Source organism: Eubalaena glacialis, unplaced genomic scaffold (genome assembly GCF_028564815.1).
Source record: "Eubalaena glacialis isolate mEubGla1 unplaced genomic scaffold, mEubGla1.1.hap2.+ XY H_2, whole genome shotgun sequence".
In the NCBI taxonomy this organism is placed as follows: Eukaryota; Metazoa; Chordata; class Mammalia; order Artiodactyla; family Balaenidae; genus Eubalaena; species Eubalaena glacialis.
The window spans coordinates 2,002,422-2,026,850 of NW_026871156.1; the positions used below are offsets into that span (position 1 = coordinate 2,002,422).

A 24,429-nucleotide genomic window follows, 5' to 3' on the forward strand; every position below is an offset into this window, starting at 1 on the left:
TAGTGTTAAAAAATAAACCAGAAATGTATAGAGAGACTTACTTGGCATCTTAACCATTCTAACTGTTGGTGACAACAGTTATCATTTGTTTAGAAGCCACCACCCTTAAAAACTAGGAGGCAGGTATTTAACCAACTTGGCTGCAACAGAGTAGGTTTTACAGGTGGTTATCACATTTAGGTTACATCTCTCTAGCCAGGGCTATTGATTTGACCTTTTGACTCTCAACACTAGACATGAGTTATAAGTTTCCTAGGTCATGTAAACTTGAAGTTGGGGTTTGACCTCTCTTGTCCGCAATTTCCCCAGGTGTTGAGTAAGAATAATCCTGTTCCTGGTATCTCATAGGTATTTCTGTGGGATAACATAAGATATATTCATTTGCAGAAATGAGAAGTACTATGTGATAGTAACACAGTTGAGTTGACAGTTGATGGCAGAAAGTCTGACCTGGTTACTGCTGCTTTGCTGCCACCCTCCGCATGAAGAGAGTTGAAATAACCGTTAGCTATCATGTCTTTTTATTTCTGTGCACCCGTAAATCAGCTGTAGTAGTGATGAAGGTCTCCAGGTGAAGGCCATAATTGTCAGAGCAAATAAACCCTGGGTTGATAGGATACCAGGTGGGCTGCCAAGATCTGGGTAAATTGATCTGTACAGAGCAGTCAGTGCCTTTCAGAGCATTGTGACAGGGCCTCACCCTGGCTGGGGCACAAAACTCATTAGCTTTGCAGGTGTTCACTCGAGTCTGCCTAGTGAGGGCCTGCTAAAAGAGCAGCTTCATGCGGTATCCTAGTTCAGTAACCAGGGCTTCAGTGCAGGTGGCCTGGGAGTCCAGAGGATCATGGGCTCTCTGGCAGGTTAGGATCTGAATGAAGGAATCCATTTATGGGCGTGCCTTCTCTCTTTCTTCTCTTGTTTTGGAAGGGAGCTGCCACAGTGACCCAAAGTAACAGGGTGCTGATGGCAAGGTTTGCCAGCATGTCACATTAGGTTCGTGGGATGAGCAAATGGAATATTCTAGTTAGCTCCCAAGTGGGTGGTCACCTTTGGTTGATGTGTCCTTGAAGAGTCATGAAAGGCTCCTCACAACCCACCTCACTTCTGTGAGTGGCTAGAATGGCCCTTGTTTTAAATTTAGCAGTTGAGTTATTTAAGAGTTGTCACAATGAGGCCTGCTGCGACTCCAGTGAGCTCCCCCTTAACAAGTATTGGGTCCCCTGTAGACTCTATCTACTTTGTTTCCTTTGTTGTCAGAACATGATAGCGCTCTGCTGAACATGACTTGTAGGAAAACAGTGTAACTTGTTTATTGGTGGCACATTTTGTGCTATGTTTATGAAACTTTCTTAACCAAGGTAATAAAACATTGAATAAGTTGCTGCTCTTGTGTAGTGGGAGTATATCTGTGTATATATTTACACATTTTCAATAAACTATTTTTTAGCAGCTTTAGGTTTTTAGAATTGAGCAAAAATACAGAGTTCCCCCTGTATTTGTACAAACTTCTCCCCCTCAAATTTCTATTATTAATGTTTTGTTACAGTTGATATGTTGATAAGGACGCATTATTAGTAACTAAAGTTCATAGTTTCATTAAAGTTCACTCTATTTTCTACAGGCTCTGGTTTTGATTAACTGCTATTATAACATACCAAAGAAATGAAATTAGTTAACAGTGATTCTAATACAAACTCTTCATATTCTGTTCACATTCTGAAAAGTAGGAGGAATACACTTTTACCTAATACCTGAAATACATAGGTTGATTCCTGTCACTAACATAAGTAAATATGAAATGTTACATTGATTCAACCCCAATTGGGATGGAGAATGAAGCAAAATACAGCACTTTATGTAGTACATGGGGAGAGACTCTTCTTTTTTTTCTGTATTTTTTAAATTGCAGTATAGTTGCTTTACAATATTGTGTTAGTTTCTGCTGTACAGCAAAGTGAATCAGTTATACATACACATATATCCATTGTTTTAGATTTCCTTCCCATTTAGGTCACCACAGAGCATTGAGTAGAGTTCCCTGTGCTATACAGTATGTTCTCGGTAATTATCTGTTTTATACATAGTAGTGTATATATGTCAATCCCAAACTCCCAGTTCATCCCACTCAACACCCATCCCCCTTGGCATCCCATATGTTTGTTCTCTACGTCGGTGTCTCTATTTCTGCTTTGTAAATAAGATCGTCTATACCAGTTTTCTCAGATACCACATATATGAGTTAATATACGATATTTATTTTTCTCTTTGTGACTGACTTCATTTTGTATGACAGCTTCTAGGTCCATCCACGTCTCTACAAATGACCCAGTTTTGTTCTTTTTATGGCTGAGTAATATTCCATTGTATATATGTGCCACATCTTCTTGATCCATTCATCTGTCTGTGGACACTTACGTTGCTTCCGTGTCCTGGCTATTGTAAATAGTGCTGCAATGAACATTTTGGTACATGACTCTTTTTGAATTACAGTTTTCTCAGGGTATATGCCCAGTAGTGGGATTGCTGGGTCGTATGGTAGTTCTATTTTTAGTTTTTTAAGGAACCTCCGTACTGTTCTCCATAGTGGCTGTATCAATTTATATTCCCACCAACAATGCAAGAAGGTTCCCTTTTCTCCACACCCTCTCCAGCATTTATTGTTTGTAGATTTTTTGATGATGGCCACTCTGACTGATGGGAGGTGATATACCTCCTTGTAGTTTTGATTTGCATTTCTCTAATAATTAGTGATGATGAGCATCTTTTCATGTGCCTCTTGACCATCTGTATGTCTTCTTTGGAGAAATTTAGGTCTTCACCATTTAGATCTTCCACCCATTTTTTGATTGGGTTGTTTGTTTTTATGATATTGAGCTTCATGAACTGTTGGTATATTTTGGAGGTTAATCCTTTGTCCGTTGCTTCGTTTGCAAATATTTTTTCCCATTCTGGAGCGTTGTCTTTTTGTCTTGTTTATGGTTTCCTTTGCTGTGCAAAAGCTTGTAAGTTTAATTAAGCCCAATTTCTTTATTTTTGTTTTTATTTTCATTACTTTAGGAGCTGGGCAAAAAAGATCTTGCTGTGGTTTATGTCAAAGAGTGTTTTTCCTCTAAGAGCTTATAGTGTTCTGTTTTACATTTAGGTCTTTAATCCATTTTCAGTTTATTTTTGTGTATGGTGTTAAGGAGTGTTCTAATTTCATTCTTTTACATGTAGAAGTTCAGTTTTTCCAGCATCACTTATTGAAGTGGCTGTCTTTTCTCCATTGTATATTCTGGCCTCCTTTGTCATAGATTAGGTGACCATAAGTGTGTGGGTTTATCTCTGGGCTTTCTGTCCTGTACCATGGATGTATCTTTCTCTTTTTCTGCCGGTACCATACTGTCTTGATTACTGTAGCTTTGTAGTATAGTCTGAAGTCAGGGAGCCTGATTACTGCAGCTCCATTTTTCTTTCTCAGGTTTGCTTTTGCTGTTTGAGGTCTTTTGTGGTTCTATACAAATTGTAAAATTTTTTGTTCTAATTCTGAGAGAAATCCCATTGGTAACTTGATAAGGATTACATTGAATCTGTAGATTGCTTTGGGTAGTATAGTCATTTTCACAATGTTGATTCCTCCAATCCAAGAACATGGTATATCTCTCCATCTGTTTGTGTCGGCTTTGATTTCTTTCATCAGTATCTTGTAGTTTTCTGTGTACTGGTCTTTTGTCTCCTTAGGTAGATTTATTCCTAGGTATTTTATTCTTTTTGTTGCAGTGGTAAATGGGATTGTTTCCTTGATTTCTCTTGCTGATCTTCCGTTGTTAGTGTACAGGAATGCAAGAGATTTCTGTGCATTAATTTTGTAACTTGCAATTTTACCAAATTCATGGATGAGCTCTAGTAGTTTTCTGGAGGCATCTTTAGGATTTTCTATGTATAGTATCATGTCATCTGCAAACAGTGACAGTTTTACTTTTCCAATTTGTATTCCTTTTATTTCTTTTTCTTCTCTGATTGCCATGGCTAGGACTTCCAAAACTATGTTGAATAACAGTGGCGAGAATGGGCACCTTTTTGTTCCTGATTTTATAGGAAATGCTTTCAGTTTTTCACCACTGAGACTAATGTTTGCTGTAGGTTTGTCATATATGGCCTTTATTATGTTGAGGAATGTTCCCCTATGCCCACTTTCTGGAGAGATTTTATCATAAGTGGCTGTTGAGTTTTGTCAAAAAATTTTCCTGCATCTGTTGAGATGATCATATGTTTTTTTTCCTCCAGTTTGTTACCATGGTGTATCACATTGGTTGATTTGCGTATATTGAAGAATCCTTGCATCCCTGGGATAAATCCTACTTGATTATGGTGTATGATCTTTTTAATATGTTGTTGGATTCAGTTTGCTAGTATTTTCTTGAGGATTTTTGCATCAGTGTTCAAAAATTTGATACTGGTCTGTAATTTTCTTTTTTTGTGCTTTCTTCGTCTGGTTTTGGTACCAAGGTGATGGTGGCCTTGTAGAATGAGTTTGGGAGTGTTCCTCTCTGTAATTTTTTGCAGAGTTTCAGAAGGATAGGTGTTAGCTCTTCTGTAAATGTTTGATAGAATTCACTTGTGAAGCCATCTGGTCCTGGACTTTGTTGGAATATTTTAAATCACAGCTTCAATTTCATTACTTGTGATTGGTCTGTTCCTATTTTCTATTTCTTCCTGGTTCTGTCTTGGAAGGTTGTACTTTTCTAAGAATTTGTCCATTTCTTCCAGGTTATCCATTTTATTGACATACGGCTGCTCATAGTAGCCTTTGATCCTTTATTTCTTCGGTGTCAGTTGTAACTTTTTTTCATTTCTAATTTTATGGATTTGAGTCCTCTCCCTCTTTTTCTTGATGAGTATGGCTAAAGGTTTATCAATTTTGTTTAGATTTTCAAAGAACCAGCTTTTTGTTTTATTAATCTTTGCTATTGTTTTTTTTTCAGTTCTATTTTATTTTATTTTATTTATTTCTGCTCTGATCTTTATGATCTGATCATATGATCTTTATGATCTTTCCTCTACTAACTTTCGGTTTTGTTTGTTCTTTTTTCTCTAGTTGTGTTAGGTGTAAGTTTAGTTTGTTTGAGACTTCCTGTTTCTTGAGTTAAGATTGTGTTGCTGTAAACTTCCCAGTTAGAACTGCTTTTGTTGCATCCCGTAGATTTTGGGTTGTCGTGTTTTCATTGTCATTTATTTGTAGGTATTTTTTTGATTTCCTCTGATTTCTTGAGTGATCTCGTTGGTTATTTAGTAGCATATTATTTAGCCTCCATGTGTTTGTATTTTTTACAGTTTTTTTTCCTGTAATTGATTTCTAATATCATAGCATTGTGGTTAGAAAAGATGCTTGATATGATGTCAGTTTTCTTAAATTTACCAAGGCTTGATTTGTGACCCAAGATGTGATCTGTCCTGTAGAATGTTCTATGTGCACTTGAGAAGAAAGTGTATTCTGCCACTTTTGGAAGGAATGTCCTATAAATATCAGTTAAGTCCATCTTTTTAATGTGTCATTTAAAGCTTGTGTTTCCTTATTTATTTTCATTTTGGATGATCTGTCCATTGGTGTTAGTGGATTGTTAAAGTCCCCCAGTCTTATTGTTTTACTGTCAGTTTCCCCTTTTATGGCTGCTATCATTTGCCTTATGTATTGAGGTGCTCCTATGTTGGATGCATATATATTTATAATTGTTATATCTTTTTCTTGCATTAATCCCTTGATCATTATATAATGTCCTTCCTTATCTCTTGTTACAGTCTTTATTTATTTATTTATTTATTAATATAATGCCTAGAAGTTAATCAGCAAATGTTTTTCTTATTTTTTTTTTTATATTTATTTTTGACTGTGTTGGGTCTTCATTTCTGTGCAAGGGCTTTCTCTAGTTGCGGCAAGTGGGGGCCACTCTTCATTGTGGTGCGCGGGCCTCTCACTATCGCGGCCTCTCTTGTTGCAGAACACAGGCTCCAGATGCGCAGGCTCAGTAGTTGTGGCGCACGGGCCTAGTTGCTCCACGGCATGTGGAATCTTCCAAGACCAGGGCTCAAACCCGTGTCCCCTGCATTGGCAGGCAGATTCTCAACCACTGCGCCACCAGGGAAGCCTGACAGTCTTTATTTTAAAGTCTGTTTTTCATGAAACGTGTATTGCTACTCCAGTTTTCTTTTGATTTCCATTTAGATGGAATATCTTTTTCCATCCCTTCACTTTCAGTCTGTATGTGTTCCTGAGTGAAGTGGGTCTTTTGTAGACAACATATATACAGGTCTTGTTTTTGTATCCATTCAGCCAGTCTATGTCTTTTGGTTGGAGCATTTAATCCATTTACATTTAAGGTAATTATTGATAAGTTTGTTCCTATTACCATTTTCTTAATTGTTTTGGGTTTGTTTTTGTAGGTCTTTTCCTTCTCTTGTGTTTCCTGCCTAGAGAAGTTCCTTTATTATTGTAAAGCTGGTTTGGTGGTGCTGAATTCTCTTAGCTTTTGCTTGTCTGTAAAGCTTTTGATTTCTCCATCGAATCTGAATGAGATGCTTGCTGGGTAGAGTAATATTGGCTGTAAGCTTTTCTCTTTCATCACTTTAAGTATATTCTGCCACTCCCTTCTGGCCTGCAGAGTTTCTGCTGAAAAATCAGCTGATAACCTTATGGGGATTCCTTTGTATATTATTTTTTGCTTTTCATTTGCTGCCTTTAATATTTTTTCTTTTTATTTAATTTTTGTTAATTAGATTGATATGTGTCTCGGCATGTTTCTCCTTGGGTTTATCCTGTATGGGACTCTCTGCACTTCCTGGACTTGATTGACTATTTCCTTTCCCATGTTAGGGAAGTTTTTGACTATAGTCTCTTCAAATATTTTCAGACCCTTTCTCTCTCTCTTATTCTGGGACACCTATAATTCGAATATGGTGCACTTAAGGTTGTCCTGGAGGTCTCTGAGATTGTCCTCATTTATTTTCTTTCTTTTTTCTTTTTTCTGCTCTGCAGCAGTTATTTCCACCATTCTATCTTTCAGCTCACTTACCCATTCTTCTGCTTCAGTTATTCTGCTATTGATTCCTTCTAGAATATTTTTAATTTCAGTTATTGCTTTGTTCATCTCTGTTTGTTCTTTAGTTCTTCTAGGTCTTTGTTAAACATTTCTTGTATTTTCTTCATTCTGTTTCTGAGATTTTGGATTATCATTACTGTCATTATTCCGAATTCTTTTCCAGTAGATTGAGTATTCCTTCTTCATTTGTTTGGTCTTGGTGTTTTTTACCTTGCTTCTTCATCTGCAACGTATTTCTCTGTCTTCTCATTTTGTTTAACTTACAGTGTTTGGGGTCTCCTTTTAGCAGGCTGTAAGGGTCATAGTTCCACTTGCTTCTGGTGTCTGCCCACAGTGGGTGAGTTTGGTCCAGTGGCTTGTGTAGGCTTCCTGGTGGGAGGGAGTGGTGCCTGCACTCTGTTGGATGGAGCTGGATCTTTTCCCTCTAATGGGCAGGGCCACATTAGGTGGTGTGTTTTGGGGTGTCTGTGGGCTTAGTACTTTAGGCAGCCTGTCTGCTGGTGAGTGGGTTTGTGTTTCTGTCTTGCTTGTTGTTTGGCATGGGCCATTCAGCACTGGAGCCTGCAGGCAGTTGAGTGGAGCCGGGTCTTGGAGTTGAGATGGAGACCTGCAGGAGAACTCTAGCTGTTTAATATTCCCTGGGGCTGGGAATTGTATAGTGTTCCAGCGTCCTGGACTCAGTTCTCCCACCCCAGAGGCTCAGGCTCGACTTCCAGCCTGGGAACTAAGACCCAACAAGCCACACAGCTTGGCATAAAAGGGAAAAAAAAAAGAAAGGGTTGTATGAAAACAAATATTCAACACCAAGACAAATAGCAATGACGAAAACAAGAAAACAGCAACAACAATTAAGAACAAATAAATGAACAGACAGAGAAGACCCCAGACAGATGGTAAAAGCAGAACCAAACAAGAACAAAGAAACACGCACACATACAAAAAAAGAAACAAAAACAGGGAAACCAAAAAACAAGAGAAAAAACAGAAACGAAAGAACCACAAAATGAAATCAAACAATTAAAAACAAAACTGACAAAAACAAAAAATAAAAAAAAGGCAGAATGCAAACTGAAGGAAAAAGGAAGGAAAACAAAGCAAACAAAAGAAAAATGATTAAACAAAAAATAAAGATGAGAACAAATAGAACATAGGAAAAAAATAACAAAATAGAACAAAGGAAAGGAAAAATAGCAAGGAAGAAACAGCGAGAAAAAAGTAACATAGAAATAGAAATATAAAAACAATTTTAAGAATCTGAAAGTGTTAAAAACTAAATGAAAATTAAAAAATAATTTTTAAAAATCCAACAGAACAGAACAAAACATATACACATACAAAATAAGAAACAAAAACACAGAAAACAAAAAACAAGAGGACAACCAGACAAACAAAAGAATCCCAACATGAAATGAAACAATTAAAAACGGAACTAAGAAATACAAAAAATAAAAAATACAAAAGCAGAATGCAAATTGAAAGAAAAAGCAAAAAAAACAAACACACAAATGATAAAAAAAAGTAAGAAAAGATAAGAACAAATTGAACAAAGGAAAAAGATAGAAAGTAGAACAAAGGAAAAGGAAAAAAACAAGGAAGAAACAACAAGAAAAAAGTAACAAATAGAAATATAAAAAATTAAAAATGTATGAAAAATATAAACAATAGAAATAAAAACAAACAAAAAACAAGAGAACAGAACAAAACAAAAAATAGTAATAATATATTCCTGGGTCTCACCTGTCAGTGTCCTTGCCTCCACCATGAAGCACAGCGAACCTCTGCCTCCCCAGGAGGCCCTCCAAAACCTCTTGGTAGATCTCTATTCCTCCTGTGGGAACTGTGGAGGCAACTCGGACTCTGTCCTGGCCCAACTTCTGCATGTACTAGTACCCAAAGTACACAGCTGCTTAGAGCTAGACTGGTGTCATTTGTGTGAACACTAATCCATTCAGTTATTCCATAGATGCAGGGTTTACCAAGCTGATTGTAGGGACTTAATCTGTGGCTTATGCAGTTACTCAGAAAGATATTTTTCCTGTTCCTTAGTTGCCCTGCTCCTGGGGCTCAGCTGTGGTTTTAGCCCCACCTCTGTGTGTGGGCCACCCACAGGGTCCTGCTTCTGAGGCTGCCCTGGAGCACTCGGGTCTGCCCCCATGAGGACAGGTTGTGGAGGTGGCACAACTCCCTGGGTCGTGGGGACCCTGGCAGTGACAGGTGCATGAAAAAGCTGGAGGCCATGGGCACAATAGATGTAGCCCTAATGCCTGGCTGTCTGCGCTAGAAGGTCAGCCCTGGTGGGGGCTTTTCCTTGTGCTTGGTGGCAGGTGTGACAAAGTCACCCCTGGAGGAGGCTTTTCTTAGCCTTGGCCACAGGCGTGAGAAGGTCAGCCCTGGAGGGGGATTTTCCTAGTTCCTTGTAGCAGGCATGAGAAGGTCAGCCCTGGTGGGGGCTTTCGTAGTGCCTGGCGGGTCATGGGGCCAGCACATGGAGAAAGCGGCTGCAATAACAGGCTCCACTCCTGCGTGTCACTCAACAGTGGCCCCTTGCTTCTGTGACAGTCTGGGTTTTCTCTACTAGCATTCTCGAGAGAGATTCTTCTTTAATATAAAAACAGAAGCATTTGCTTCCCAGGTTCTGATCTTTACAGGAGCGTGGGACCTGGCTAACCTCCTGAGTTTCCCTCCCTCTTTAAGGTTAAGGATATTCTTTACCTCATTTACTCTCTTCTTGTGTATTGGTTTTCTATACTTTTATCTAAACTTGTATTGTCATCCACTACCACCTACCAAGTATACCCATCAAATGGGAGTGCTTTTGTACTTATCAGTGCATCGTCTAAGGTATTAGCAGCCCTTGACAACACTGTCTCCATCATCAAGACTTTCACACGTGCTGTTACCTTTCACCAAGATGGATATTGCCTGCCCATGCTACAGTGGGGTCTCAGGCCTGAGGGTGGACGTCTTTGAAAATGGATACTACCAAGCTATGGAGAGATCATTATTATGAGGTTTATTGTGTGCTATCTGATGGCGTCCCCTTTTCTCCTCCTCATAGAAATTGGTCTTGTACTGCCTGGAAAACAAGATTTGTGACGTTAATCATCAGGACAATGCAGGTTACTGTGCCCTACATGAAGCTTGTGCAGGAGGGTGGCTCCAGATTGCTGAACATCTTCTTAAATATGGTGCTGATGTCAACTGCAGTGCCCAGGATGGAACCAGGTTAGTGGTGTGTCTTGCTAGGGCACTAGCAGTGGTCCTCAGGTATGTGGGAAACACTTAAGGAAATATGAGTAATCACATTGATGACAAAGTACTCCAGAATTGAATCAAATGTATATTTCTGGCAAAGTTGAGTATTACTTCAATTTTTCTTATTTTTTTCAATTGAAATATAGGTGATTTACAATGTTGTGTTAGCTTCAAGTATACAGCAAGGTGATTCAGTTATACCTGTAAATATATGTATATTTTTCTGATTCTTTTCCATTACAGTTTATTACAAGATATATAGTTCTTTGTGCTATACATTAAATCCTTGTTGATTATCTATTTTATATATAATAGTGTGTATATGTTCATCCCAAACTCCTAATTAATCCCTTCCCCCCTTTTCCCCTTTGGTAACCATAAGTTTGTTTTCTATGTCTTTGAGTCTATTTCTGTTTTATAAATAAGTTCATTTGTATCATTTTTTAGATTCTACATATAAGTGGTATCATGTATTTGTCTTTGACTTCACTTACTATGACAATCTCGGGGTCCATCCACGTTGCTGCAAATAGGATTATTTCATTCTTTTTTATGGCTGAGTAGTATTCCATTGTATATATGTATCTCATCTTCTCTATCCATTCATCTGTCAGTGGACATTTAGCTTGCTTCAATGTCTTGGCTATTGTAAAAGTGCTGCTATGATCATTGGGGTGTAGTATTGTTACTAATTAGAGTTTTCTCCTTATACATGCCCAGGAGTGGGATTGCAGAATCATGTGGTAATTCTGTTTTTAGTTTTTTTTAGAAACCTCCGTACTGTTTTCCACAGTGGCTATACCAATTTACATTCCCACCAATGTGCACAGAAGTTGTCTTTTAATTTTGTGGTTGGTTTCCTGTACTGTACTAAATCTTTTAAGTCTAATTACGTTCTGTTTGTTAATTTTTGCTGTTGTTTCCATTACTTTAGGAGATAGATCCAAAACGATATTGCTGCAATTATGTCAAAGAGTGTTCTGCCTATGTTTTTCTCTAGGAGTTTTATACTGTCCCACGTTACATTTAGGTGTTTAGTCCATTTTGAGTTTATATTTGTATATGGTGATAGACAGTGTTTTAATTATATTCTTTTACATGGAGCTCTCCAGTTCTTCCACCATACCTTATTGAAGAGGCTGTCTTTTCTCTAGTACATATTCTTGTCTCCTTTGTCATAGAGTAGGTGACCATAAGTGCATGAGTTAATTTCTGGGCTTTCTACCCTGTTCTGTTGATCTCTTTGTCTGATTTATGCCAATACCGTACTGTTCGGGGTTTTTTTTTCGGTTAAATTTTTTCAATTTTTATTTATTTATTTTTATTGGAGTAAAATTGCTTTACAGTGTTCTGTTAGTTTCTGCTATACAAGGAAGTGAACCAGCTATGTGTATATGTATATCCCCTCCCTCTTGGACCTCCCTCCCACCCCCTTCATCTCACCCATCTCGGTTGTCACAGAGCACCCAGCTTAGCTCCATGTGCTATATACAGCACAACCCACTAGCTATCTGTTTTACACATGGTAGTGTATTTATGTCAAACCTAATCTCCCAGTTCGTCCCACCCTCCCCTTCCCCACTGTTTCCACATGTCCATTCTCTATGTCTGTGTCTCTATTCCTGCCCTACAAATAGGTTCATCTGTATCATTTTTTTGGATTCCACATATATGCATTAATATATATTTGTTTTTCTTTTTCTGGTTAATCTCACTCTGTATGACAGACTCTAGGTCCATCCATGTCTCTACAAATGACCCAGTTTCATTCCTTTTTATGGCTGAGTAATATTCCATTGTATATATGTACCACATCTTTATCCATTCATCTGTTGTTAGACATTTAGGTTGTTTCTATGTCCTGGCTATAGTAAATAATGCTGCAATGAACATTGGGCTATATGTGTCCTTTTGAATTATGGTTTTCTCAGGGTATATGCCCAGTAGTGGGATTGCTGGGTCATATGGTAGTTCTATTTTTCGTTTTTTAAGGAACCTCAATGCTGTTCTCCATAGTGGCAATATCAATTTACGTTCCCACCAAGAGTGCAAGAGGGTTCCCTTTTCTCCACACCCTCTGCAGCATTTATTGTTTGTAGAATTTTTGACGATGCCCATTCTGACTGGTGTAAGGTGATACCTCATTGTAGTTTTGATTTACATTTCTCTAATAATTGGTGATGTTGCACATCTTTTCTTGTGCCTCTTGGCCATCTGTATGTCAGCTTTGGAGAAGTGTCTATTTAGGTCTTCTGCCCATTTTTGGATTGGGTTGTTTGCTTTTTTTGATACTGAGCTTCATGAGCTGCTTATATATTTTGGAGATTAAACCTTTGTCAGTTGCTTTCTTTGCAAATATTTTCACCCATTCTGAGGGTTGTCTTTATGTCTTGTTTATGGTTTCCTTTGCTGTGCAAAAGCTTTTAAAAGCTTTCAAAAGCAAATTTCATTAGGTCCCATTTGTTTATTTTTTTAATTTTCATTACTCTAGGAGGTAATTTCCCAGCACCACTTATTGAAGAGGCTATCTTTTCTCCATTGTATGTTCCTGCCTCCTTTGTCATAAATCCATGCACATATGGTCACCTAATTTATCTCTGGGCTTTCTATCCTTTGCCATTGATCTATATTTCTGTTTTTGTACCAGTACCATACTGTCTTGATTATTGTAGCTTTGTAGTATAGTCTGAAGTTGGGGTGCCTGATTCCTCCACCTCCATTTTTCTTTCTCAAGATTGCTTTGGCTATTCAGGGTGTTTTGTATTTCCATGCAAATTGTAAAATTTTTTGTTATAATTCATGAAGAATGTCATTGGTAATTTGATATGGATTGCATTCAATCTGTAGATTGCTTTGGGCACAATAGTCATTTTCACAGTATTGATTCTTCCAATCCAAGAACATGGTATATTTCTCCATCTGTTTATGTCATCTTTGATTTCTTTCATCAGTGTTTTATAGTTTTCTGCATACAGGTCTTTTGCTTCCTTAGGTAGGTTTATTCCTAGGTATTTTATTCTTTTTGTTGCAATAGTAAATGGGATTGTTTCCTGGATTTCTCTTTCTGATTTTTCATTGTTAGTGTATAGGAATGCCAGAGATTTCTGTGCATTAATTTTGAATCCTGCAACTTTACCAAATTCATTGATTAGCTCTAGTAGTTTTCTGATGGCGTCTTTAGGATTTTCTGTGTATAGTATTATGTCATCTGCAAACAGTGACAGTTTTACTTCTTCTTTTCCAATTTGTATTCCTTTTATTTCTTTTTCTTCTCTGATTGCCGTGGCTAGGACTTCCAAGACTATGTTGAATAAGAGTGGCGATAGTGGACATCCTTGTCTTGTACCTGATCTTAGTGGAAATGCTTTCAGTTTTTCACTATTGAGAGTAATATTTGCTGTGGGTTTGTCATATATGGCCTTTATTATGTTGAGGTAGGTTCCCTGTATGCTCACTTTCTGGAGAGTTTTTATCATAAATGGATGTCAAATTTTGTCAGAAGCTTTTTCTGCATCTATTGAGATGATCATATGGTTTTTATTCTTCAAATTTTTAATATGGTGTATCACATTGATTGATTTGCATATATTGAAGAATCCTTGCATCTCTGGGATAAATTCCACTTGGTCATGGTGTATTATCTTTTTAATGTGTTGTTGGAGTCTGTTTGCTAGTATTTTGTTGAGGATTTTTGCATCTATGTTCATCAGTGATGTTGGTCTGTAATTTTCTTTTTTTGTGATATTGTGTCTGGTTTTGGTATATCAGGTGGTTGTGGTTTCGTAGAATGAATTTGGGAGTGTTCCTTCCTCTGCAATTTTTTGGAAGGGTTTGAGAAGGATCTGTGTTAGCTCTTCTGTAAATGTTTGATAGAATTCACCTGTGAAGCCATATCTGGTCCTGGACTTTTGTTTGGTGGAAGATTTTTAATTACGTTTTCAATTTCATTACTTGTGATAGGTCTGTTTTATATTTTCTAATTCTTCCTGGTTCAGTATTGGAAAATTGTGCCTTTGCAAGAATTTGTCCATTTCTTCGTGGTTGTCCTTTTTATTGGCGTATACATGTTTGTAGTAGTCTCTTATAATCCTTTGTATTTCTGCATAGGCAGTTGTGATTTTTCTTTTTTCATTCCTAATTTTATTGATTTGTGCCCTCTCCCTGTTTTTCTTGATGAGTCTGGCTAAAGGTTTATCAATTTTGTTTATCTTCTCAGAGAACCAACTTTTAGTTTTATTGACCTTTGCTATTGTTTTCTTCATTTCTATTTCATTTATTTCTGCTCTGATCTTTATGATTTCCTTCCTTCTACTGACTTTGGGTTCTCTAGTTGCTTTACATGTAAGGTTAGATTGTTTATTTGATATTTTTCTTGTTTCTTGAGGTGAGGTTGAATTGCTATAAACTTCCCTCTTAGAACTGCTTTTGCTGCATCCCATACATTTTGGGTGGTTGTGTTTTCATTGTCATTTGTTTCTATGTATTTCTTAATTTTTTCTTTGATTCCGTCAATGATCTCTTGGTTATTTAGTAGCTCATTGTTTAGCCTCCATGTATTTATGTTTTTTAGTTTTTTTCCTGTAATTGATTTTCAGTCTCATAGCATTGTGGTCAGAAGAGATGCTTGATACAGTTTCAGTTTTCTTAAATTTTCCAAGGCTTGATTTGTGACTCAAGATGTGATCTATCCTGGAGAATGTTCCGTGTGCACTTGAGAAAAAAGTGTATTCTCACACCTTTGGGTGGAATGTCTTATAGATATCAATTAAATTTATCTGGTCTGTCATGTCATTTAAAGCTTGTGTTTCCTTATTTAGTTTCTGTTTGGATAATATGTGCATTGGTGTAAATGGTGTTAAAGTCTCCTAATATTATTGTGTTGCTGTTGATTTTCTCTTTTGTGGTTGATAGTATTTGCTTTATGTATTGAGGTGCTCCTATGTTGGGTGCATAAATATTTATAATTGGTATATCTTCTTGGATTGATCCCTTGAACATTATATAGTGTCCTTTCTTATCTCTTGTAACAGTCTTTAGAGTCTGTTTTTTCTGATACAAGTATTGCAGCTCCAGCTTTCTTCTGATTTCCATTTGCATGGAATCTTTTTCCATCCCTTCACTTTCAGTCTTTATGTGTCCCTAGGTCTGAAGTGGGTCTCTTGCAGACAGCATATATATGGGTCTTATTTTTGTATCCATTCAGCCAGTCTGTATCTTTTGGTTGGAGGTTTAATCCATTTACATTTAAGGTAGTTATCTATATGTATGTTCCTATTACCATTTTCTTAATTGTTTTCGGTTTGTTTTTTTAGATATTTTCCTTCTCTTGTGTTTCTTGCCTAGAGAAGTTCCTTTAGCATTTGTTGTAAAGCTGGTTTTGTGGTGCTGAATTTGCTTAGCTTTTGCTTCTCTGTAAAGGTTTTAATTTCTCTGTCGAATCTGAATGAGATCCTTGCTGGGTAGAGTAATCTTGGCTGTAAGTTTTCCTCTTTCATCAGTTTAAGTCTTACCCTGCCACTCCATTCTGACCTGCAGAGGGTCTGCTGAGAAATCAGCTGATAACCTTATGGGGATTTCTTTGTATGTTATTTTTCACTTTTCCTTTGCTGCTTTTAATATTTTTTTCTTTTTATTTAATTTTGATAGTTTGATTAATATGTGTCTTGGAGTGTTTTTTCTTGGGTTTATCCTGTATGGGACTCTCTGCGCTTCCCTGACTTGATTGACTATTTTCTTTCCCATGTTAGGGAAGTTTTCCACTGTAATCTCTTCAAATATTTTCTCAGACCCTTTCTTTTTCTGTTCTTCTCTGGGACCCTTATGCTTCAAATGTTGGTGTGTTTAGTGTTGTCACAGAGGTCTGTGAGATTGTTCTCAATTCTTTTCATTCTTTTTTCTTTATTCTGCTTCTCGGCAGTTATTTCCACCATTCTGTCTTCCAGCTCACTTATTCGTTTTTCTGCCTCAGTTATTCGGTTATTGATTCCTTCTAGTGCATTTTTCATTTCAGTTATTTTGTTGTTCATCTCTGTTGGTTTGTTCTTTAGTCCTTCTAGATCATTATTAAACATTTCTTGTATTTTCTCAATCTGTGCCTCCAATCTATTTCTGAGATTTTGGGTCTTTACTGTCATTATTCTATATATTCTTTTTCAGGTTGGTTGCCTATTTCCTCTTCATTTATTTGGTCTTGCAGGTTTTTACCTTGTCATCCGTGACATATTTTTTTGTCATCTAATTTTTTTTTTTGGATGGTGAGACTGTGTTCCTGTCTTACTGTTTAGCCTGAGGCTTCCAGAACTGGAGTTTGTAGCCTGTTGGGTAGAGCTGGGTCTTTGTACAGAGATTAGGACTTCTGGGAGACCTCACTCTGAGGAATATTCCTTGGAGTCTGAGGTTCTGTGTTAGTCAAGTGGTTCAGACTCAGTGCTTCTACTACAGGAGCTCTGGCTTGATCCCCGGCTCATGAACCAAGATCCCAGAAGCCACATGGGGCGGGGAAAAAAAAAGAAAAAGAAATAAAGGAGCAGAAGAATAACAAGTAGTAAAAAAATAAAATAAGATTAGATAACTAACAGATATGTTACAAAGAATTAAAAAATAAAAATATAGATAACACAATAACCGGAAGATAGAACCACAATAGTAAAAAAAAGAGGAGTAAAACCAAACCAAACCAAACAAAAAGCCGGAAAAGGCCTTGGCTGTGGGGGGCGGGGCTTAGGCAGGGGCAGAGTTTAGGCCATTGGGGGGAGTCTATGCTTAGGACCCACAGGGCTGGAAAAGGCCCTGGGGGTGTTGGGGGTGGGGCTTAGGCTCAGTGCAGCAAGAGGGGCCCAGGAGTGCCTCTGGCCCTGGAGGTCAGAGGACCAGGTCCAGGACCCCAGCAGGCTCACTGGGCCCAAGTGGGCAAGGGAAACACTAAGTGCGTTCCCCCCGATCCCAGAGGGCCTCTCCCCCTTGGGCTCTTTTCTTGCTCCTTCCTCCCCCTGGGCTCTTCTATACCCCCAGGACCCATGCAGCTAGAGGGGGCCCCAGAAGGCAGAGGACCAGACCTCGAAGCCCAAGAGAGTTCCTGGAGCTGAGTGGGTGTGGGAACGCCCTGCTCCACCTCCTCTGGTCCTCTGGTCCTGGAGGGTTCCCCCTACACTGTCTGCGTCTGCTCCCCATCCTCCTCCTGCCTCCCTCCCTCCCATGCCCCTATGACTCAAGAGGCCAGAGGGGGCGGTGGAGAACAGAGGACCGGTCCTGGGCACCCAGCATCCTTCCCTGGGCCCAAGTGGGCAGGAGAAACTCCCTCCGTGCCTCCCCTGATCCTCTCCGGTCCTAGACAGTTCCCCCCCAACCATCCCCCTGTGCTCCTCTTCCCCCCTCCTCCCTCCCTCCCACACCTCTAGAACCCACGAGGCTGTAGGGGGCCCCAGAGAATGGAGGACCAGGCCCAAGAGCCCGGCAGGCCTCCTGGGGCCCCAGTGGGTGGGAGAAACACCCGCTGCACCTCCCCTGATCCTCCAGTCCTGGAGGGCCTTTCCCACCCACCTCTTCTCTTCTCCCCCCACCTCCCTCCTATGCCCTAGGATCAACGCGGCCTGGAGGGGGCCTTGGAGGGTGGAGTACCCGGCCCAGGAGCCCCGCAGACTTCCCGGGCCTGATTGGGCAGGGGAAATGCCTGATTCTCCAAGCCCCCAAGGGTCCCTCCAGGAGTGGGAGCCCCTCCCCTTCCCAGCCACCCATCAGGGGCACTGGTCCTGTCTGGTCTCCACTTCTCCCCCCGCATCCTACCCAGTCACTCAGGTGTTCCTCCTGTCTCCTTGGGCATCGAGGGCACCCACCAGTGTCCATCAGGTGCCCTATTTGTGGGGAGACGCAAACTCTGCGTCCTCCCCGACCACCATCTTGACTCTGCCCTACCATACTGTTTTGATGACTGTAGCTTTGTAGTATATTCTGAAGTCAAGGAGCATGATTCCTTCAGGTCCATTCTTTTTCAAGATAGTGTTGCCTATTCCAGGTCTTTGTGGTTCCATACAAATCTAAAAATTTTTTGTTCCAGTTCTGTGAAAAATTCTATTAGTAATTTGATAGGCATCGCATTGAATCTGTAGATTGTCTTGGGTATTATAGTCATTTTGACAGTATTGATTCTTCCAATCCAAGAGCATTGTGTATCTTTCCATCTGTTTGTCTAGTCTTCAGTGTCTTTCATCAGAGTCTTACAGTTTTCTGAGTACAAGTCTTTTGCCTGCTTGGTAGGTTTATTCCTACCGAGGAGGCAAAAGATGTTTTATTCGTTTTGATGCTATGGTAAATGGTATTGTTTTCTTAATTTCTCTTTCAGATAGTTTGTTGTCAATGTATAGAAATGCAGCAAATTTCTGTGTATTAATTTTGTATCCTGAAACTTTATCAGACGTATCTCAACATAATAAAGGCCATATATGACAGATTGATAGCTAATATCATACTCAACAGTGAAAAACTGAAAGCCTTTCCTCTAAGATCAGGAACAAGAGAAGGGTGTGTCCACTCTTGCCACTTTAATTCAATGTATTCTGTTGCTTTTGGATGGAATGTACTATATGTCTCTGTTAGGTTCATTTGATCTCATGTATGATTCAAGTCCAGTGTTTCCTTGTGGATTTTCCATCTGGATTTCTGTCCATTGCTGAACGTGTTTTGAAGTCCTCCGCTCTTACTGTATTGTCTATTTCTTCTTTCAGATCTGTTAGTATTTGGCTAATGTATTTTGGTACTCTTATGTTAGGTGCACATGTATTTACCATTGTTATGTATTCTTGATAGGCTGACCCTTTATCATTATATCATGACTTTCTTTGTCTCTTCTTATCCTTTTTGGCTTAAAATCTGTTTTTTTCTTATATGAGTACAGCTACCGCTACTCTCTTTTTCATTTGTATGGAATTCCTCTTTTAATCCCTTAACTGTGAGCCTGTGTATGTCCCTAAAACTGAAGTTACTTTCTTGTAGATAGTGTACAGTAGAGTCTTGTTTCTTTATGCATCCACCCACTTTGTACCTTTTGATTGGACAACTCAGTCCATATAAATTTAGAGTAGTTATTGATATGTAGGGACTTACTGTTGCCATATAACTGTTTTCTGGTTGTTTTGTAGTCGTCTTGTTACTTTCTTATTCTTTTAGTATGTTTCTTTGTGAACTATTGATTTTCTGTGGTAGTTTGCTATGATTTCCTGTCTTTATTTTTGTGAATCTGTAGTTAGTCTTTGCTCTGTAGTTACCGTGAGACTTACATTAAACATCTTGTAGGTATAACAGTCTATTTTATGTGGTCGGCAACATCATGTCTATGCCATACAGAAACATTATCCTTTTATGCACTGCTTCAAGTGTTTAGAGTTGCAATTTGATTTTTATATTATATATTCTTCAACAGATTACAGTAGCCTGAATTATTTTTGATACCTTTAGCCTTTTTAATATAGTTAATTGGTTTAACACACCCTCGTGTTACAGTATTAGAGTTTCACAATTTGACTATGTATGTGCACTTACCAGTGTGTTGTATATTTTCATATGTTTTCATTACTAATTAGCATCCTTTCGTATCAGCTTGAAGAACTCCTTTCAGCATTTCTTTTAAGACAGGTCTGGTGGTGATGAATTCTCTCATCTTTGTTTCTAGAGGATAAGGTGGCAGCTTTTCTGTTTTAACACTTTGAGTATATTATTCCATTTTTTTTCCTGGCCTATAATTGTGCTCAGAAATCTGTTGGTAGCCTAATGGGATTTTCTTGTAGGTTACAATATTTTTTTCTCTTGCTTCTTTTAGAATCTTTGATTTTTGACAGTTTGCTAGAATGTGTCTCAGAGAAGAACATTTTGAACTGAAATAATGGGTTGATATATATCTTCATGATTTTTGGATTCCAAGTCTCTCCCCAGGTTTGGGAAGTTCTTGGCCTTCCATTCGTTCATTCATTCATTCATTGAATTATATTTGATTTACAATATTATATTAGTTTCAGGTATACAACATAGTGATTCAGTATTAAACTTTCTGTTCCCTTCTCCCTCTCTTTTCCTTCTGGATTTTCGGTGATTTGGATGTTGTTGTTGTTGTTAGCTTTATGGTATCTCTTAGATCATGTAGGTGTTATGCACTCTTTTCCTTTCATTGACTCTATCTCACTGGTTCTGTATTCTGTTTGGTCTCTTCTGATATTGGTGCTGTCTGTTGCATTTTTCATTTCATGTATTGAATTCTTCAGATCCAGAATTCCCCTATGACTCTTTTTATGATTTCTGTCTCTGTTAAATTTCACATTTGGATTGTGTTTTGTTTTCTTTATTTCATTGAATTGTTTTTCTGTATTTTCTTGTAGCTTATTGAGTTTGCTTAAATAGCTCATTTGAATTCTTTAATTAGTAAATATAGATGTCTGTGTCTTTGGGTTGGTTACTGGAAGATTATTGAAATCCTTTGGTGATTTTATGTTTCTTTGAGTTTTCAAGTTCCTTGGAATTTTGTGTTGTGGTTTTCATGTTGGTACAGTCACCTCCTTCACTTTTTTGCTAATTTCCTTCAGGGTAGAAATACATTTAAGTCAGTCCTGGTATAGATTCTGAGGCTTTCTTAGACCTTGTATAGATAGGCTATACCTGATCCATGCTTCTAGCGCTCTCTTGAGGCAGAATTCTTAAGCTTGTATGCATTCTCCTGATCCTGCAAAGCTGGGCCATGAAGTTTGGAAGTGATCCCGCTTTTCCATTTTTTTTGGAAGGAGTTGAGGGGTATGTTGTTAATTTGACTTTAAATGTTTGGTATTTACTAGTGAAGTCATTTGACCCTGGGGTTTTCTTTGTTGGGAAACTTTTGATTACTCACTCATTACTCGTTGTCCAGATTTCCTATTTCTTTATGATTCAGCTTTGAAGTGTTTCATGTTTCTAGGAACTTATCTTTTTTTCCAGGTTATCCAATTTGTGGACATTTAACTGTTTATATTAAATAACTACAGAGCAAATTATTTCTTTTTATTTCTATAGCATCAGTTGTAACGTTACCTCTTTCATTGCTGATGTTATTTGAGTCTTGTTAAAGGGTTTTCAGTTTTGTTGATCTTTTCAAACAACTAGCTCATTTCCTTTCATCCATTTTTCATATTGTATAACTTGAAGAGGTATATAATTCACAGGGTAACCACAAAGAAAAAACAATAGGACATGAATAAAAGGAACTGAGGTCATAAAAGTAGGGCCCTAATGCAATAGGCCTGTGGCCTTATTAGAAGAGGAATCTCTTTTTCTTTCTACCATATGAGAACACAGTGAGAAGGTAGCCACCTGCAAATCAGGAGGTGAGTCAATCACTAGGAATCTTAATCTTGTACTTGCCAACTTCCAGAGCTGTAAGAAATAAATTTGTCTTATTTAAGCCACCCATTTTGCTTTATTAATTTACAGTAGCCTGAACAGACTAATATAGCATCCAAAGATTACATCTCTGTTCACTTCAGTGTTCTGAGTCAGGCATATAGACTCAGTCCCTCAGTCAATCCCTCAGGTAGACCCACTGCAATGCTAGAACATTGCTACACATTCCATTCTTGCCTTTCCCTCACTAAGAAGAAGCTGAGAACTTTTTCCTGATTTGTTCTTGCATTGTGCTAAGTAGGGGGTGGGAGTCCTCTCAAATGTAAATGGAACAAATATTCTTACCTGCTTCATTGCAGCTCGTCTTGATTTTGCACTTGCCTGGCTTGCTACAGCTTCTTAACTGGTTTCTGGTATTATCATAAAGACAATTTAGTCTGTATATTGTTGTTAAGTCAGTGTCTCTGGGTGGGGGAATGACGGCCTAAGGCTTCTGATTCCTCTGTCTTGTTAATGTTATTCAGTTCTATGATTTTAGTGCAGCCTTATGAAAGTACCAACAGTATTTATTGAAGAGAGAGAAAAATCCATCTTAAAATTCATATTGAATTTCAAGGAGCCCTGAATAATTTTAAAAATCTGTTTTAAAAGGCAAGGTTTGTTTTTTTGTCTTGATTTGTCCTGATTTCAAAATTTAGTACAAAGCTACACTAATAAAAGTGGAATGTGAGTAGCATAAAGACAGCCATATTGTCCAATGGAATAAAATAGAGAAAAAAACCATTGTGTATATAGTCAAATGAGGCTCTGCAGGTGTGCCCAGATTGCTCATGGGATGGACAAATTTCTTCATCCACAGTTGCAAGTAAACCTGCACGTCCACATGCAAAGCAACGAAGCTGAATCCCTACCTTACTCCATATACAAAAGATAACTTATGATGGATTAAGTATGTAAATGTAAGACGTAAAACTATAAAACTGCTAGAGGAAAACTAGGTATAAAGCTTTATGACATTTGACTTGTTATTGATTTGTTGGATATGACATCAAAAGCAGAAGCAGTAAAAGCAAAAACATAAATGGGATTATATAAATTTCTACTTGTCAAAGGATACATTCAATAAGAGGGAAAACAACGGGAGAAATTATTTGAAAATTTGTATCTAAGAAAGTGTTAATAAAAAGGATTCTACAAGCCTCTTAGATAGCCTCATCCACCAGAGGGCAGACAGCAGAAGCAAGAAGAACTATAATCCTGCAGCCTTTGGAACAAAAACCACATTCACAGGAAGATAGACAAGATGAAAAGGCAGAGGGCTATGTACCAGATGAAGGAACAAGATAAAACCCCAGGAAGACAACTAAATGAGGTGGAGATAGGCAGCCTTTCAGAAAAAGAATTCAGAATAATGATAGTGAAGATGATCCAGGGCCTCGGAAAAAGAATGGAGGCAAAGATCGAGAAGATTCAAGAAATATTTAACAAAGACGTAGAAGAATTAAAGAACAAACAGAGATGAACAATACAATAACTGAAATGAAAAATATCCTAGAAGGAATCAATAGCAGAATAACTGAGGCAGAAGAACAGATAAGTGACTTGGAAGACAAAATGGTAGAATTCACTGCTGTGGAACAAAATAAAGAAAAAAGAATGAAAAGAAATGAAGACAGCCTAAGAGACCTCTGGGACAACATTAAACGCACTGACATTCACATTATAGGCGTCCAAGAAAGAAGAGAGAGAAAGGACCCACGAAGATATTTGAAGACATTATAGTCGAAAACTTCCCTAACATGGGAAAGGAAATAGCCACCCAAGTCCAGGAAACACAGAGAGTCCCATACAGGATAAACCCAAGGAGAAATACGCCGAGGGACATAGTAATCAAATTGGCAAAAATTAAAGACAGAAAAATTATTGAAAGCAGCAAGGGAAAAACAACAAATAACATACAAGGGAACTCCCATAAGGTTAACAGCTGATTTCTCAGCAGAAACTCTACAATCCAGAAGGGAATGGCATGACATGTTTAAAGTGATGAAAGGGAAGAACCTACAAGCAAGATTGCCTGGCAAGGATCTCGTTCAGATTTGATGGAGAAATCAAAAGCTTTACAGACAAGCAAAGCTAAGAGAATTCAGCACGACCAAACCAGCTCTACAACAAATGCTAAAGGAACTTCTCTAAGTGGGAAACACAAGAGAAGACAAGGACCTACAAAAACAAACCCAAAACAATTAAGAAAATGGTAACAGGAACATACACATATCGATAATTACCTTAAATGTGAATGGATTAAATGCTCCAACCAAAAGACACAGGCTTGCTGAATGGATACAAAAACAAGACCTATATATATGCTGTGTACAAGAGACCCACTTCAGTCCTAGGCACACATACAGACTGAAAGTGAGGGGATGGAAACAAATATTCCATGCAAATGGAAATCAGAAGAAAGCTGGAGTAGCTATACTCATATCAGGTAAAACAGACTTTAAAATAACGAATGTTAAAAGAGACAAGGAAGGACACTACAAAATGATCAAGGGATCAATCCAAGAAGAAGATATAACAATTATAAATATATATGCACCCAACGTAGGAGCACCTCAATACATAAGGCAACTGCTAACAGCTATAAAAGAGGAAATCGACAATAACACAATCATAGTGGGGGACTTTAACACCTCACACCAATGGACAGATCATGCAAACAGAAAATTAATAAGGAAACACA

General features: G+C 38.2%; 1 protein-coding gene across 1 annotated transcript in view; it reads left to right on the top strand.

Moving 5' to 3' along the window:
* Positions 1 to 24,429, top strand: part of LOC133082976 (BCL-6 corepressor-like) — a gene marked incomplete at its 5' end in the record, with an annotated part of 44,300 nt that overhangs the window by 10,985 nt on the left and 8,886 nt on the right. Inside the window, one exon of the mRNA XM_061179644.1 lies at positions 10,135 to 10,301. Within this exon, the coding sequence (XP_061035627.1) occupies positions 10,135 to 10,301 (167 nt within the window). The remainder of the gene's footprint in view (positions 1 to 10,134; positions 10,302 to 24,429) is intronic.